Below are 17,046 nucleotides of genomic sequence, written 5' to 3' on the forward strand. Positions count from 1 at the left end.
AAATGTATCTTCCAGTTTTAACACCTTGTCTGATGTGTAGTAGCTCAGAGATCATTGAGCAGGCCTATTTCTGTTGTTCTATCTTCTAGAAAATCCTGAATGATCTTGATGTAGGGATGAGGGAGACACCTTGTAAAAGCACCTGTATGGTGGTGTGTTACTCTCTTAATCAACTGCTTTTTTGTAATCAACGAGCAAGTACAGTGGCAGTGTATATTCTCTATCTTTAGTTAATTGTGAAATTGTAAAGATGTGGTTCTTTGTAGAAAATAGCTTGAGAAAAACTGTTGTTCAGTTGTTTTTGAGTTGTGTCTGATTTTTCATGACCTGACTTGGGGTTTTCTTGGCAAATATACTAAAGTGGTTTGCCTTTTCCTTCTCCAGCTTATTTTACAGAGGAGAAACTGAGGCAAACAGGGAGGGTTGAGTGACTTCCCCAGGGTCACACAGCTAGTAAGTCTCTGAGGCCATATTTGAACTCAGGGTCTTCTGGACTCCAGGCCTGGTACTGCGTCCATTGCATTACCTGGCTGCCTTCCTGAAAACTTACTTGTTCCATACTGATGCCCTCTTTGAAGGATCTTATGTAGATGATGGGGAATATGGATGGGTAGCTATTGTTTCCTTAGTTCTTTTAGGCCCCTCAATCCCTTCTCCCCCCCATATGCCTTTTATATTGGCCTTTTAACATCTTCACAACTGTTTCACCACTAGCATGGATCTCTGACATATTACATATTTAGTTTAATTTGGCTTCATAAAATTATTGGTAGTAGAATGTCCCCAAGATATTCAGTGCCTGTGATGAGCAGTCTCTCGGTAGCTAGGGTTCTCTCTTTTCTCTTGGTTACTGATGGGAATGAGGTAGTAGAACCTCATTGGCCAGGGGATTTTGAAAGCTGGTAGCTGAAGAAAGAATCTAGTGTGTTGATATGCCAGGTCTCTGTATAATTAGCTAGCTGAATAAATTTGGCCGAGTGGTTTTTGTTTTAATGAACTACATGTAATGAGTGATTTTTTTTTTCTTGGAGACAACTTATAGATACTGTACAAAGGTCGTATAAGACTTTGTAAGGATTTCTTTATGTTCTTGTTAATTCTGTTGTTATGAATCTCTTATCAAAACACATTTTATTTCCTAACTTCTATAGATTCAGGGAGGAGTGCCTAACTCAGGGAGGGCAGAAGATTTACTGCATTCATTCTGAATGAAAAGTAGAGAAATAAGAAAACAGTGCCTGTTTCTGTACGGTGAACCCTGACATCTTGAGCACAGAAAGAACTGGCGAGGACTTGTACTTTCAAAAAGTCCTTTAATTTTTCTTAATTGTGAAATGTTTGGGTCCAGACCTATTTTGAGTTCACTTTTTTTGTCTGTGGTTTTAACTGGTCATTTAAGACTTAAATTCATTTTTAAGGCTTTCTTGTTTGTTTGTTTTGCATTTTACCTTAATCATTTTCAAAATTCTCTTTGGTTTTATAAGTAAAAAGACATTACTGACCTGTTTACATTAGGAAAAAAATGGGAATAGTAGAAACTTAGGTTACCCATTTGTGAGATATATTAGTTCATATTTGATTATTCAGGGTCTTGAATTTCAGGAGGCATATAGTACTGGTAACTTCGAGCCACAAAATCAGTCAGCAAGCATTTATTAAATGATTACTCTGTGCTAAGCAGAGGTTCTAGGTTCTGGAAATACAAACATAAGCAACTAGAGAGAGTTCTTGCCCCCAAGGAGCTTACATTCTAATGGGAAAAGGAAGCTGAAGAGGGGGAGAGTGGATGGGACACAAAGGTAGGGAAAGTCTGAGTTAGAGTGTGAAATGACTAGCTTGGGCACCCTCCTAAATTAAATAGTGGTTCTGGGCAGAGTCCTCCAATCAGAGGAAGAGGTAACAGGGGCAGAGGATACTTGGAATCTGTGAATACCAGTGCAAGAGTGATCTTCCAGGATGAAGAGGTTTCTGGGGCATGATCGAGAATTTCTGGAGTGCAGCCTGAAGAGGAACCAAGGAAGAAATGTCAACTGAACCTCACTGCTGAGGTCCTTATGTCCTTTTCCATTTCCCTAAGTAACTCACTGTCCCACTCACAATAGTGGTTTTTCCAAACTTTTTCATTACCCTTGTAACCTCCCAGGGCTTCTCCTTTCTCCACTCTCTTATCTGAGATTTTTGCTTTATATTTCTCTGAAAAAAATTGAGGCCATTCACAAGAGCTTCCTCTTCTTCCCTCCTCAATTCACATTTCCCAGATAACTGCCACTCTCTCCACCTTCATCACTTTCTCACACAATGAAGTGGCCCTTCTTTCCAAGGCACACCCCTCTACATGCACAAGTGATCCTATCCAATTTCCATCCCATCTCCAGCAGATTGCCCTCTCCAGTATCCATCCCCTTGCTGTCTGCTGGCTGCTTCCCTACTGCCTACAAACATTCCACTCTCTCCCATCCTCAAAAAAAACCTCTCATTTTATCCATCCATCCATTAGCTATTGTCTCATCATTCCTTTGTTTTGTAGCTAAACTTCTTGAGAAGGCCATTCACAAAAGGTGCCTCCATTTCCTTTCTTCTTGCTCTATTCTTAAGTCCGCAGTCTAGCTTTGGACCTCATCATTTAACCAAAAAAGTTGTTTCCAAAATCACCAACAGTCTCCTAATTGTTAAATCTAATGGACAGTCTTCATCCTTTTTGACCTCTCTGCAGTATTTGACATGATTGATCCCTTCTATAGGTTTTTTATAACATTTCTTTCTCTTGGTTTTTAGTCTTCTTTCCAAGATGTGAATCCAGTTCACATTTGATAACCTTGGGTGTCCCCCAAGACTCTTCTCTTGTCTATATTATTTCATTGATCTTATCAGCTCTTTAGTTATATCTATGCTACTAATGATTCTTAAATCTCTTTACCCCCACCCTCAACTTTTCAGTTCATCTTCTCATCTTGATCTCCAGCTGCCTATTGTGCATTTAAAACTGGATGTCCCAAAGACATCTTAAATTCAAATGTCTGAAACTGAACTTATCTTTACTCCCAAACCCTTCTTCCTGACTTCCCTATTACTCTTGAGGGCACTACCGTCCTCTCAGTCACCCAGGCTCAAAATCTAGGTGTCGTCCTCATCGCTTCACTCTTTCATTCCTGCTCCCCCCGCCCGCCCCCCATCTAATCAATTGCCAGGTCCTATCATTTCTGCTTTTGTGACAATCAGTTGGCAAACATTTATTAACATCATTTATATATGCCCTCTTCTGTCCTCTGACTGCCACTACCCTGACTCAGGCCTTTATCACCTCACACTTGGACTTTTTTGGTAGTCTGTTGATTGGTCTGCCACAAGTCTGTTCCCCATTCCTGTCCATTTTCTACTCAGCTACCCAAATGATTTTCCTAAAGTGAAGGTCTGACCGTGTCATCTCTTAGCAAACTCCAGTGGTCTTCCTTGTTATTTCAAGGATCAAATATAAAAACCTCTCTCCCCCCCCAAATTTTCCAGTCTTCTCACACCTTACATTCCTCTTCCCCCACCCTCAAAGGCTTTTAAATGTAAAATTCTACAGTAGATTATATATCATCACGCATGGAGGTGATGGAGAGATAAAGAAAAGATGAGATTCCATTGTGCTTATTACTTGCTGGTTATAAAAAAAAAAAGCATTTGCTTAGTTAAAGCAAGATGCTACTACAGGTTTTCTTCCAACAAATTGTCTCCCATCTATACTTCAAAATTATTTTAGTCTTTGAAAGATATATAGCAATAACCTTCTGATCATAAATATCAGGTAAGACATGGAAAGGGTTTTCCCCACCATGATAAAAGGAGGCTTTCACGCAGAGTCCGAAGATTCTATCCAGAAGCTCTTGTTTGTGAAAGACATTGGCTGGTTGCCTCAAGCCCTGGAACATTGCAGACCCTCCTGGAAGAGATCTAGAACCACTCAAGGATTTGGACTAGCTATCCATATGGGAAAAATTAAATGGGTGATGAATATCTATTCAGATTATGACATAAGTAGATGGATGACAAATCCGGGCCATGTGGTTAAACAGGAGGATCATGAGCTGGATTGTCTTCTTGTAAAAGCCCATGGTTTTTAATGCCAAAATTCTTCAACTATTATGAGTCATAGAAGACTTCAGAGTGCAAAAAAAAATTTAAAATGCTAATACAAAGGAAGGATAGGTGGGAGCAGGTTGCAACTTATGAAAAATAAGGAAATTAAAAGGTGAGTTGTCACATTGCAAGAGTGAAGGTATAGCTGGTAGACAGCCCTGTGTTCTCCACAGGCATTTTTGGAATGTCAGCGATCCCAGTCTCTCATCCCCTCCCCTCCATCCCCCATGGTGGGGCTTGGACAAGACTTGTACAGTATCATTAGGCATGAATGGGTTGATACCTGCATTGTTGGAGGGAACATTGAAATTGATGATAAGTGTCTTACAAGTGTATTTGAGTATTTTTCGGTGTATTCCATCTTTTTTATTTTTCTTTCAATAGATTTCATTTTGGGAGTGTAGTCTGCATTTGGGGCAGCCCAATGATATGTAAGTTTCACTGGAAAATTGCATGGTACAGTGGAAGAATACTGGACTGAGTTAAACTTGAAATTTTTTTTATCTTTAGCTTTATCTCCTTGGATACACATTTAATTTTTCAGCCTCAGTTTCCTTTTCTCTAAAATGGAATGCTTAGATTATGTAATAACTTAGTCCTCCTCACTTATACTGATGTCCTGGTTCACCAGAAATGAGATGATTTTTTTTTAATAATACTTGTCTGAAATTAAATTACTATCTTTCGATGTTTATTCATAATATCTAATCATTCCACCATTAAATCATAGCATTTTCTGATTTTGATGCTTGTATGATGTCCACTAGGGGGTAGTGTGAAATTACTAAAATGAAATTAGTCCCTACTGAAAACGTAGCTTCCTTAGATTTTCTATTAAGCCTAATTTGAATTCTGAATTGTACTTTCTAACATTGGTTTTAAATTGAATTTTTAATTTGACTTTTTCAAATGGGATTCTTGTGGCTTTAATAGTTACTGATGCGTATGTATCTGTAAGGTCTTAATCATAATGCTAGATGTTTATAGTCCCAGTCACTTATTTCCTAAAGTTATCTTTCCCATAAAATTCAGCTCTTTTAATATTTTAAATTTTGCTCAATACTAACAAGTATAATAGGTTTGAAAAGTTACACTGGGTCTGTTAAGTCCCAGCATTTTAGAATACTTGCAGTTTCTGTAACTGTTGGATTTTCTTTCACTCCTGTGGTACCTTTTGATGCACTTCTCCAGTTTGGCTTCTCTCCTGCTCCTCTCACCCGTCTGTCTGTACTTGTATTTAGGTATCTACGTAATCTAGATGCTCAGGGTCATTGGCCCAGCTATGTAAAATAGACAAGAACCTTATTACCATTTGGTATATCATAGAAGCAGTATAAAAGGAATCATTTTGGGACCCTAAAGTGGTTTCATAGTTAAACCAAAACCAGAAAACCAAATTTAACGACTTCCATGGGTACAGTGGAGGTGATAGATTCATCTTATTTATAGCAAACCCTACAGGTTCCATATCTAAAACAAACAGGTTCTGAAGAGCTAAGTTTTCCATACATATGAGATTTTAGCTTTTTTTAATGGGAAAGTTTCCAAAATGTTATATACTTGATATCCATTTTAAATAGAAAATATATTAAATATGATTTAGTCTTTTCTTGGCAGCATAGTGATTATGAACAAGTTATTTTATTATGCTGCGTAATATAATATGCCCCACAGGCCTGCAAGGTAAATATGACTGTATACTTAACCTCCTACTGCTGTGCTTTTTGAATACTTGGTCTGATTTTTAACAGATTTCTGTTTCTCTGTCTCCTTATTGTTACTTGTCACTTTATATTGCTGGATTCTAGGCATTCTGCCTTCCCTCCTCTTCTGCATTTTAGCTAATCTGGCTTTCATAGTGTCCTTCATATACAACATGCTATTTTCTGTCACTGTGTCTTTGCAAGGCTGCATCCCATGTGCTCCGTCCCTACCTTTGCTTCTACTTATGTGCCACCTTCTATATGGTTTTTCCTTAGTTGCTGGTACCACCTGCCTACCTCACTTTCTTTCCCCCATTTCCTTCTGTATATACATGTTGTTTCCCCATGCTTCATGGGAGGTAATGACTCATTTTTTTGTTTTGCTATAGCAGTGTCTGATACAGAGTAGGTACTTAATCAGTGCTTCTTGGTTGTCTTAACTAGAGGTGGCACCATGTTATGATGGAAAGAACTTTGGACTTAGAGTAAAACAAGAATTGGGTTTGGACCTCACTGATGCTATCTTTGGAACCATGGTCAAGTTACTTAACTTGAACCGTTTCTTCTTCTATATAAAGGGGACACTAGCTCCTTTAAAATTTCCTTGACAGTCAACAGGCATTTATTAAGAGCTTACTATGTACTAACAGTAACAGCAGTAAGGATGATCAATTGTGAAAGACTTTGCTACTCTGATCAAGACAGTGACCCAAGACAAATTCAAAATACTCATGATGAGAAGTACTATGCACTTGCAGAGAGAAAGAACTGATGAACTGAGTGCAGATTGAAACACATTTTTTAACTCTCTTTATTTTCCTTCTTATTTTTTTTGGGTTTAGTTTTGCAGTGGGTCCAGTTTGGAAGTATGTTTTGCATTACTTTCAAATGTATAAAGAAACTGACAAATGAAGGTGAGGGAGCAGAGAATTCCAGGCATACCAGATAATACAGAGAGTATTAATGTTCAAGGAACTGCAAATAGGCCGGTGTAGCTAGATCATAAAGTTTGTTGAAAGGGCTAATAAGATGAGAAAGTTAGAAAGGGGCCACGTTGTGAAAGGCTTTAAATGTCAAATAGAGGAGTTTACATTTAATCGTGTGGGTCATAGGGAACTACTAGAGTTCATTTAGCAATGAAGACTGATAAAGTCAGAAATACGAGTTAGAGACCCTACCTTGACAACTTCATAGAGGATAGAGTAAAGGGAAGAGCCACTTAAGGGAGACCACTTAAAAGGCTGTTGCTGTCCAGGTGAGAGGTGATGAGGACCTGAGCTAGGACTGTGGCTTTGTGAGTGGAAGGAAGGAAAGGGATGAGGACAACTAGAGACATCGAAAAGGTAAAACCGGCAAGATTTGTTAATAGGTGGGTGGGTGAGAGTGAAGAGTTGAGTTTGACACCAAAGTTGTTAGCCTCAGTGACTTGGGGGATAGCAGTTTAATGATTTCTTCCAGCTTTGTTCAGCACCATGCAAATTAGGAGTAAAGGAGGTGGGTGGTGGGAGTAACCCAGGGTTGGAGTTTGCCCAGCAAGGCTTTGATCTGTAACTAGACAAGATGGCCAGGGATTCCAGGAGTCTATTCATTAATAGGTCAAGATCAGGAAGGTGGGAAAATGTAACCATATTGGGTGATAGCCTGAGAAAGAACTCTAGGGTGGAGGAAAGGTGTTTATAGGTGTTTTGTTATTCACAAATAAGGTGGAGACCTTATTTGTATCATATAAAGAATGTGTGTGTGTGTGTGTGTGTGTGTGTGTGTGTGTGTGCAGTTGTGTCTGACCCTTCGTGACCCCACTTGGGGTTTTCTTGGCAAAGAGCAACCCTACTCCAATTTTAGTAGTTTACGTAATGCCAGAATTAATTGTTCTTTGAATGTTTGAGAGAGCTCACTTTATTCTTTTTTTTCCCCTTTGGGGAATTCATTTTATGTCCTTTCTTTTTCTGAGACTGGTTATTTAAATTCTCAATTTTTTTGTCTTGTTAATCTTTGTATTAATGTTCACCTGTTCCATTTAAGTTATCTGCCTTTGGGAGCATATAGTCAGGTAAAATATTTTTTTCGTTCCAAAATTAACATTTATATTAAATCAGTTAAGAAATGTTCATTGTACAAAAGTTAACATGTAAGATTTTAACAAAACCAAAATAAACATATTAGTGGCAAACTACTTTTGAGGTTTCCATTTTCTACTGTTTTTAAGATAGTATAAACAACATATGTAAATAATTTCTAAGAATTTCCTTACACTTGCGTATTTGGCTTTCCCTTTTTCTTAATTAAACAAGCAGCTAGTGGTTTGTCTGCTTTATTAGTTTTTCCTTCTAAAAGTAACTCCCAGTTTTATTTCATTTTAGTGAGGGCATTTTGCATTCATTTTTATCAATCCCTTTAATTTTCATAATTTCTATTTTTGTGTTTTTAGTTGGATTTTTTAGTTAGTTGCTATTCTAGTTTGTTTTAGTTACATACCTAGTTAATTGATTTGTTCCTTCTATATTGTTGATGAAAACAGTTAGAAATATAAATTTTCCCTTAAGGACTGCTTTGGTTGTATCCTAAAAGTTGGGGTGTTTTTTAATTGTTGTCATTTTCTTTGAGATTTTATTGTGTTTTTAAAAAATTTATTCTTTGACACACTAGTTCTTTGGGATTAAATTATTTAGTCTCCAGTTAAGTTTTAATTTTGAATAGTGGTGGGTAAAGGATTTGTTTTAATATTTTCTGCTTTTGTGCATTTGTTAAGTTTTATGTTTTAGCACATGGTCAATGTTTGTAAAGCTGCCATGTACATTTGAGAAGGTTATAATCCTTTTGATTCCCAATAAATAATCACCAGAGAGAGATCCATCATATTAAGCTGTGATGCCTTTAAGTGTAAAGTGTAGTTTCCCACTTATCTTTTAAAATCCTATTTTTCACTTTTGTCTTTTCTGACACTATGATTGCTACCCTTGCTTTTTTGAATTTATTTCAAGCTTGATAAATACTTCTGGAATTCCTTATTTTAGCTCACGAATCTTACTGGTTCAACTGTGTTTCTTGTAAACAGCATTGTTTTGTTTCCTGATGCCATCCTTTTCTTCATGTTCTTCTTATGTTTGTATTTTCCTTTATCTACTGATTCATATTCCTCCTGATCTGCTTTATCTGCTAATGTCTTCCTGTTTTTATGCTGTATGTATTATGTGCCCTTGTTAGGGTTAGAGCGTTTTTACCATTAGAATGTGAAGGCAAGGATTGTTTTTTGTCTCTTTGTAGCCCTGAGTTTAGCACATAGTAAAAAGCTCTTACTCACTGCTCATTGACCACCCTCTCTTCTTCTTGCTGTTCCCAATCCCCTTTAAAAAGAGGAAGATTGTAGTGAAAGTAGGAGTGTGATAGTGGCTATACTGCCCCACCCCTCTTTTTCCTCTTGCCCAAACCCCATTTACTTACTAGTTTTTAACCTTTGTTTTTTCCCTTTTTAATCCGTACTTTACAGTTGAGATTTGTTTTGAGTCTACTTCCTCCTTTTTAAACTCTTTTCTCTTCTTTTTGTCCCTCCCAGTTTTCTATTGAGGTTTAATATATTTCTTCATCAAATCAGTTGGCAATTACTTAAGTGCCTTCTGTGTAACTGGCACTGTGCTGAATGGGGAGATTGCAAGTACAGAGGATGAAATGATCCCAACTCAAAATGGGCAACTGTGTTTTCAACTCTCCTTTGTCTCATGCAGATAATAGTGAGGTCCAGTGCCTTTCTTTCCCTGTGTTCCAGCTTTGTATATTCTCATACATCTGATTATGAGAAATAGTAAGTTATGTTCCCCTTCACCTTTCTTCCATAATATGTCTTCTTTTCTTTCTTTCCTTCCTTATAGCCATCAGGATAGAAGAGATCCAAGCCCACATCCTTTGTTTGTCTTGTGTGACCCTAGAAGACATCAAGCTTCTGCACAAAGGCTCCAGCCCCCCTCCCCCTGAAAAAAAAAACCCTGACACTCATCCAATTCTAGTACTCTATACCACCTGACTTCATAGGACTGCTGTGTGTGTACCTTGCAAAGATAACCAGTATTATTGGTGAATGTTGAACCCTGAGATGGATGTGACTAGCCATTGTAACCCAGTATCCTTCCTCTTCTTTGTGTGTGTTTTGTTTCTTAGGTTGCTTTAGTATGACAGAGGAATTTGATTGTTTTCCTAGTTAAGTGATTCCTGCCCCCAAAAGATGTTTAACCTTATCTGGATGATATAGAAAGAAAAATAAATTTGTAAACCTGATACTCTTTTTCTTTAGTTTTCTTCTTTTAAAGGAAGAAGTAGTTGGCCTGTAGTGAAAGGAAGCAGGTAGGTAGCACAGTGGATAGAGCGTTGGGCCTGGAGTTGGACTTTTCTTCCCCAGTTCAAATCAGGCCTCAGACACTTTTTAGCTGTGAATACTAGTCAGGTCACTTAATCCTGTTTGTCTCAGTTTCCTCAAATGTCAGATGAACTAGAGAAAGAAATGGCAAACTACTCCAGGATCTTTGTAGAGAAAACCCCAAATGGGTACATGAAGATTTGGACAAGACTGAAAAAGACTGAAGAGTAGTCAAAGGAAGGAGGACACGTCTAATGACAGGAGCCTGGTTCCCTTGTCATTTTGTTCATTTGGAAGCTCTTGCTTCCACTCTCCCCTTTTAATATGGGTTCCTTATGGGAAGTAGTAGCAATAAACATTTACCCAATGTCTGCACTATGAGGTTTGTATGCTGAATGTGTCAACAGTTTGTAGAACTGTACAGTAGCTAAAATAACTAATCCAAAATGACAAAGGCCTTGCCTGCTGAAAGCTTATAATTGACTGGCCTGGGTGGTTCCTTCTCTTAGCCAACAAACATCTAGGAAGTAGTTCTGTGCAAAGCACAGTGTGAATGAAAAAAACATTTATTAAACATTTACCAGGCACTAAGCACTGTCCTAGATACTTGGGGGAGAAAAGATTAAAATTAGGATTTGTCTTTGCCATCTACGAGACCAGTCTGGTGGGCAATATGACGTATAGAGGAGGGCAGAGGAAAAGTGTTCTATGAAAAGGCCTTTATGGAAGAGGCCTCATTTGAATGAAGTTTCAGACGGTAAGCAGCATTGCCATAGAATGAGCTCTGGGTGGGGAGGAGACTTGGAGTGCAAAGGAGCAATTCGAACAAAAGGTAAGACTATATGGTTTGGTTTAGAGTCTGTTTTGCATCATCAAGTAAGTGGGAGCTTGGAAACCTTGAAAAAGAGTTGAATCCTAATTCAGTAAGAGAGTAGGGAGTTCTGAAGGGTTTTTGAGCAGAAAAGAGAAAGGAACTGATCTTTTCATAAACAAAACTTAATTGGGTCACTTTGTAAAGGATGGATTGGAAGCATAATGAAGTGGGAAGACTTCTGAAAGAGAGTTCAAGACATTCATTGGTACCGAACTGTGCCACTAACTGTGTGGCCTTGGGCAAGTCACTTCTCTGGGTGTCAGCTTTCCTACTCTGTGAAAGGGGGAATCAGTATTCATTAGGAAATTGGAAAACTGATTGTAATATAGGAATATAATGGATTATTATTGTACTTTAAAATGACAAATATTATGAATTATGAGAAATATGAGTGAATGGGAAGGCTTGCATGAACTGATGAAGAACCAGGATAACAATAAAATCTTAGTCTCAGCAAATAAATGGAACACATTTAGGTAGACAGGTAAGCAACTACAGGGATAGAATGTGACATTTATCATGTCTCAGTGTGTCAGTTAGCTTTTCTTTATTATGTAGGGAGCTTTTCTGGTGATGGGATATATTGGGACATGATTGATTTAAAGTCTTTTCAATTTTTTTGTGTTCCACATTCTTTTCTTCCCTCTAGTCCCTTCCCCGCCCACTGAGAAGGCAAGCAATATGATAGCTATTACATATGTAAAATGTAAAAATTTCCATATTAACCGTGTTGTTAAAAAGAAAAGAAAAAGTGATAAAATTATACTGCGATTTGTATCCAGAGTTCATTAGTTCACTCTCTGGAGGTTATTTTTTTGGAGGAGGGGAGGCAGGGCAATTGGGGTTAAGTGACTTGCCCAAGGTCACACAGCTAGTGTCAAGTGTCTGAGGCTGCATTTGAACGCAGGGCTGGTACTCTACTCACTGTGCCACCTAGCTGCTCCTAGCTCTGTTTTTAAGGGAAACTTTGAACTGCTTTTAAAAAAAAATACTTGCTCCAACTGTCGTTTTATTGGTTTTAGTGTAGCCAACCTCCTTTATTCCTTGCTCCTTTGGACATTCAACAAGCATTCTTGTAGGGTGGCTTTGTGACTTAATTTTCCTATTGATTATAAGCTATTTGTAATTAGCTGTGTTAATTTTACATATGTGTGTTGTTTAGCTGCTATAATTTTTTCAAACAAGTAAGATGTTTCTGTGGTCCCATCCAGAGTCTCTTACACTATAGCTGTTTAATTATGTTGTTACATTCCAGTATTTAGAAAATCCTTGTTTAATATATACAACTTGTGAGCTTTATATTTTGTATCTAGGTAACAGCACTTCTCCTAAATTGCCTTCACATGATATTCTGTAGAATTTATTTTTTGTGCCTAGTGAAATGATATTTATTACACATTTTTGTGTTTTTTTTCTTTCTTAGGAAACCCAGCGTTTGCTGGCAGAACCAGTTCCAGGTATAAAAGCAGAACCAGATGAAAGCAACGCACGTTATTTTCATGTGGTCATTGCAGGCCCACAGGATTCCCCCTTTGAGGGAGGGACTTTTAAACTTGAACTATTTCTTCCAGAAGAATACCCAATGGCAGCTCCTAAAGTACGTTTCATGACCAAAATTTATCACCCTAATGTAGACAAGTTGGGAAGAATATGTTTAGATATTTTGAAAGGTAAGTGGCATCCTTATCCTAGTATTGACATTCCTCCTTTCCTCTTAAGTGTGGCATACTCTGAATCCTCAACAATCTTAGCTTGATTCTTTTATGTCTGGATCTGTGGCAGGAAAGTACATGAACGCTTTGGGTGACTCTTACGTTTTTATAATAGTCCAAACTGCTTTCTCCTTAGATAAATGGTCTCCAGCGTTGCAGATCCGTACAGTGCTGCTCTCAATCCAAGCTTTGTTAAGTGCTCCCAATCCAGACGATCCATTAGCAAATGATGTAGCCGAGCAGTGGAAGACCAATGAAGCCCAAGCCATAGAAACAGGTAATGGCCATGGGATGTTGTATTGGGGGAGACATTCCGGCCTTCCCCTGAGCATGGATCAGATCTTACACCAGAACAGATGGTCCATCAACCTCTTAACCAGATTTGCCATCCTACTTCTTTTACACATTTGATGTAGCAACATTCTAAAACAACCAGATAATTGTTTACTTAAAGCTTATTTTCAAATGCATTTGACCTCTATATTCAGTGCAATTCAACAAGAACCTGAGTGCCAACCATTTATACACAGGGTGTTTTAAAGTCTGGACACACAGGCAGTTGACAGCAATGTGAAGTTACTGCATCGAGTTCACGTGAATCTTGCAAAGCTCATTAACCTTTGAATCACAAATGAATTGAAGATGTTATTTGTTAATATTTCAGTTAAATAAAATGTTGAAAATCTCATTCATTTCATTTCTTGAAAATAGGCATTTTTGCCTGTGTCTAGACTTTAGGAACACCCTGTAGTGTGGTAAATGAAAGTTTAGCATTTTGTATTATGGTTGTAGAATTTCATTGAAGTTTTTAGGACAAAGACCTACAAAATCTGGACACTGTATTCAGCTTATAGAAAATATTTATACATTTCTGAAATATTACTTGTCTTTAAATATTAATTTCAAATTTTTTTTATTTTAAATTACCTCTCCTATTTGATATGTTTGGAAAATAGTATATTGAACTAAGTAATCTATGATTGCATGTTTGTTTTTTCTTTACAGCCAGAGCATGGACTAGGCTATATGCCATGAATAATATTTAAATTCAATCTCAACATCAAGTGTGCATCACTTCTCCTGTTCTGCGAAGACCTCTTCCTTTTTTGTTTGCATTTAATGGACACAGTCTTAGAAACATTACAGAATAAAAACCCAGACCATCTTCAGTCCTTTGGTGATTAAATGCACATAGCAAATCTCTGTCTTGTCCTGATTCACTGTTGTAACGCATGAGCAGAGGCTAGAAGTATCATCTGGATTGTTGTGAAATTGTTTAAAAGCAGTGGCCCAGCTCTGCTTTTATTCATTTCTCCCATCATGGTTTAAGTATCAGCACTGTGAATGAAAGTAGTTGTCGGTTAGCTGCAGGGGTGTGTCTTTTTTCCTTCAAGTTTTGTGGGCTCCTTTTCCCTTTTTATGGTGATGCTAATTGCATTGGTTAAAGCAGCTAACCAGTTGTACTTTAGAATATGCCCTCTAGCCAAGTCTAACTCCTTAGAAGCTGTAGATGGACAAGCTTGGTTGTTTGAACAAAAATGGGAACATTAAACATCACAGCCCTCATTAATATCGTGGTTCTGCTGTCAAGTGTAGAAATCTCCCTTCAAGAAAAGCTTGTGACCATTTTGTATGGCTTGTCTGGAAACTTCTGTAAATCTTATGTTTTAGTAAAATATTTTTTGTTATTCTACTTTGCCTTTGTACAGTTTATTTTGCTGTGTTTATTTCGTTTCCCTGATGTGACAATCGTATTTGAAGATTAAAACTAGTCTAGAACATTTTATGTTTTGGGTCTTCGCCATCTGACATTAAATAGTTAGTAAGACATGGACTTTGCCAATTTCTTTTCATTGATGCAGATATGTGATAAAATGCTGCTAAAAGAATACTCATAAATCGATCCCGAGAGTGCAGAAATCTCTTCAGTGACTGACATGTAAATTAAAACAAACCTAAAGTGTACAAAATTATCACTGTCTGATCAGTTAGATGACAATTGGTATCTAGACCTAGAATGTTAGACAATTACTGTCCAGGGAAAGACTGATCGCAAGCAGCAGTTGTGATTGGCAAGTGTGTAACTTTTCTTTTGTGCCACATCATGTCTGGCATTGATATGGACATATTATTGTTTTATTTCTTCCCAGTTTGTCTGAATTTAATACATGACCTTTTGTATTTTTTAGGACAACAAAGATAGATTTGCTAGTTATTCAATATTTGCTAAGCCATTTATTACAATCTTATCTACAGACCAGATGAACAAAATATCGACCGGCCAAATTGAATTACTAGATTTCTTCATTTGAAAGTCCCCAATTTTTAGTGTAATATAATCAGTCTCTAAAGTTCCTTCATAATCACTTCCTGATGATCCCTCTAGGTATTCCTTAAAGGAGCCCCCCTCCTGCCTTTTTTATCCTCCTTTGATTTGATTTCTCATGATTTTTTTTCGGTTGTCCTATCTTTTTCTCTCTGCACTTTTCTCGCTCTGCATATTTGATTTCTTTTTATTTTTAAGCCAATCATATGGCCAGTCAGTCTGAGTTATGTTCATGTTAATTTGCAGGTGGAACTTTTGTCTCTTGCAGTTCAAGGTGATGGTTATGTAGCCCATCTGAATTTTCCCCACTCTTATCTCGTATCATCTGGAGTTTCTTCAGAATGTGGTGTATTTTATTGTGCTCCTATGTAAGATGAAGAATTATCTATTAAAATTACATTTTCAACATACAAATGCTTTTGATGACTGGTAACTGGTATACCTCAAAATGCCTTGCATGCCAACAAAGTGTTAGAACTTTAATCCATAACTAGTTTTTGTAACCCTACTATATACTAAAATTGGAATTTGCAATGGATGACAACCTAGGAAAACCTATGCCCACTAGGAGAACTAATAATTATCCAATAGAAACAGGTATGTAACATGTATGCATCAGGCATGAACAGCAGACATATGATTGTTTTCCAGATTTGTAGTCGTTACATAGGCAGGTAACTTTTAGAGTATTAAGATTTAAGTGGATCTATAGAAGACCTGTCTCTAGGAATTTTCACCTTTACAGTGCCAGAAATGATCACAAGTAAAATCACAACCCAGCAAGCTCAGTGGGCCGTTAATATTTCCATTGTTAATAGAATAGCATTTTCTACAGCAACTGGGAATGAAACAGCAGCTGCTGTCTATCCCCCAAGGAGCCATAATTTGTCCCTTGATGTTCTGCATAGAATGAAGTTGGACTAGCTCTGGAAGAGACTGATGGGTAAACTCAGGTCTGGAATAAAGAGAAATCAATTTATAGTAGTAAAGTGGAGTTTTCACCTGGGAAGTTTTGTAGTCTTCTTTTAGCAAAGACCGGGCATATAAACCTTTCTGCTTTTTGCCAGCCCTCAGGCAGGTCATCCAGCACATGGTCCCTGCCGCCCTCTACTAAGAAGTCACTTCTGAGCTCATTCCAAGGTTTAGTTTGGCTTAGAAACAAGTTCAATCCAGAATTTCAAAATAAATGGCAGATTAAATTGGGTCAGTTATGTATATGCCTCAAAGAGTGATTTTGTGCTTTTGATTGTCTTAAGATGGAAGAGAAAGGAAATTAAGATTTGCATCTGGCTTCCACTTCTTGCCGCTTCATTTTGAAACCCCTCACCATGGATTCATGAATTGAGCTCTAGATTTTGGACCATCCTCACGGCATGGGGGGCTGGGGGTGGGGTGTCCTTCCTTTTTAGCTTCTGCTTCCTCAAACCTTGATGCGTCCATCAGGCTTTCAGTAATATTGACGTCTCTTATCTTAAGGAGGAACAAAACCTTTGTGAAGAAAGAGACTCAAATGGTAGCCAAGTGTACCTCACTTGGAATTCAGTTATCCCAAACTCAAGGCCCACTTCTTACATTTAGCTAATTTCACAACTTAACCGAGCCTTGTTTCTTCATCTGTAAATGAAGATGAGAGGATGGGGGGGTGGGGTGTTGGGGGTCAGGAAGACATGGTTTTAAGTCCTTTCTCTGTCACATCTTAGTCCTTCAGCCTGCCCTGGCGGTAAACTTCAGAAGCCAGTCTGGATCAGAGGAAAGGAGGGCCCCATATCAAAGAAATATTAGATTGCTGAACCTGCGCCATGGAATATGTAAACCTTATAAACCTTAAAGCACTCTGTCTAAATAGAAGATTGAAAACCTTTTTTCATCACAGCAGTTAACATACCATCACGGAGGGACCATGGCAATAATTGGTTATTATTAACTTCTTCACCAATGTTAAGTCAACAGTTTGCTCCCAG

General features: G+C 37.8%; 1 protein-coding gene across 1 annotated transcript in view; it reads left to right on the plus strand.

The window, feature by feature from the left end:
• Positions 1 to 15,495, plus strand: part of UBE2N (ubiquitin conjugating enzyme E2 N) — a 49,142-nt gene extending 33,647 nt beyond the window's left edge. The window contains exons 2-4 of the mRNA XM_036760402.1: positions 12,471 to 12,717; positions 12,896 to 13,036; positions 13,765 to 15,495. Coding sequence (XP_036616297.1) covers positions 12,471 to 12,717; positions 12,896 to 13,036; positions 13,765 to 13,805 — 429 coding nt within the window. The 3' untranslated portion in view covers positions 13,806 to 15,495. The remainder of the gene's footprint in view (positions 1 to 12,470; positions 12,718 to 12,895; positions 13,037 to 13,764) is intronic.
• The last annotated feature ends 1,551 nt before the right edge of the window (positions 15,496 to 17,046 follow it).

This window comes from Trichosurus vulpecula, chromosome 5 (genome assembly GCF_011100635.1).
Source record: "Trichosurus vulpecula isolate mTriVul1 chromosome 5, mTriVul1.pri, whole genome shotgun sequence".
NCBI lineage: Eukaryota > Metazoa > Chordata > Mammalia > Diprotodontia > Phalangeridae > Trichosurus > Trichosurus vulpecula.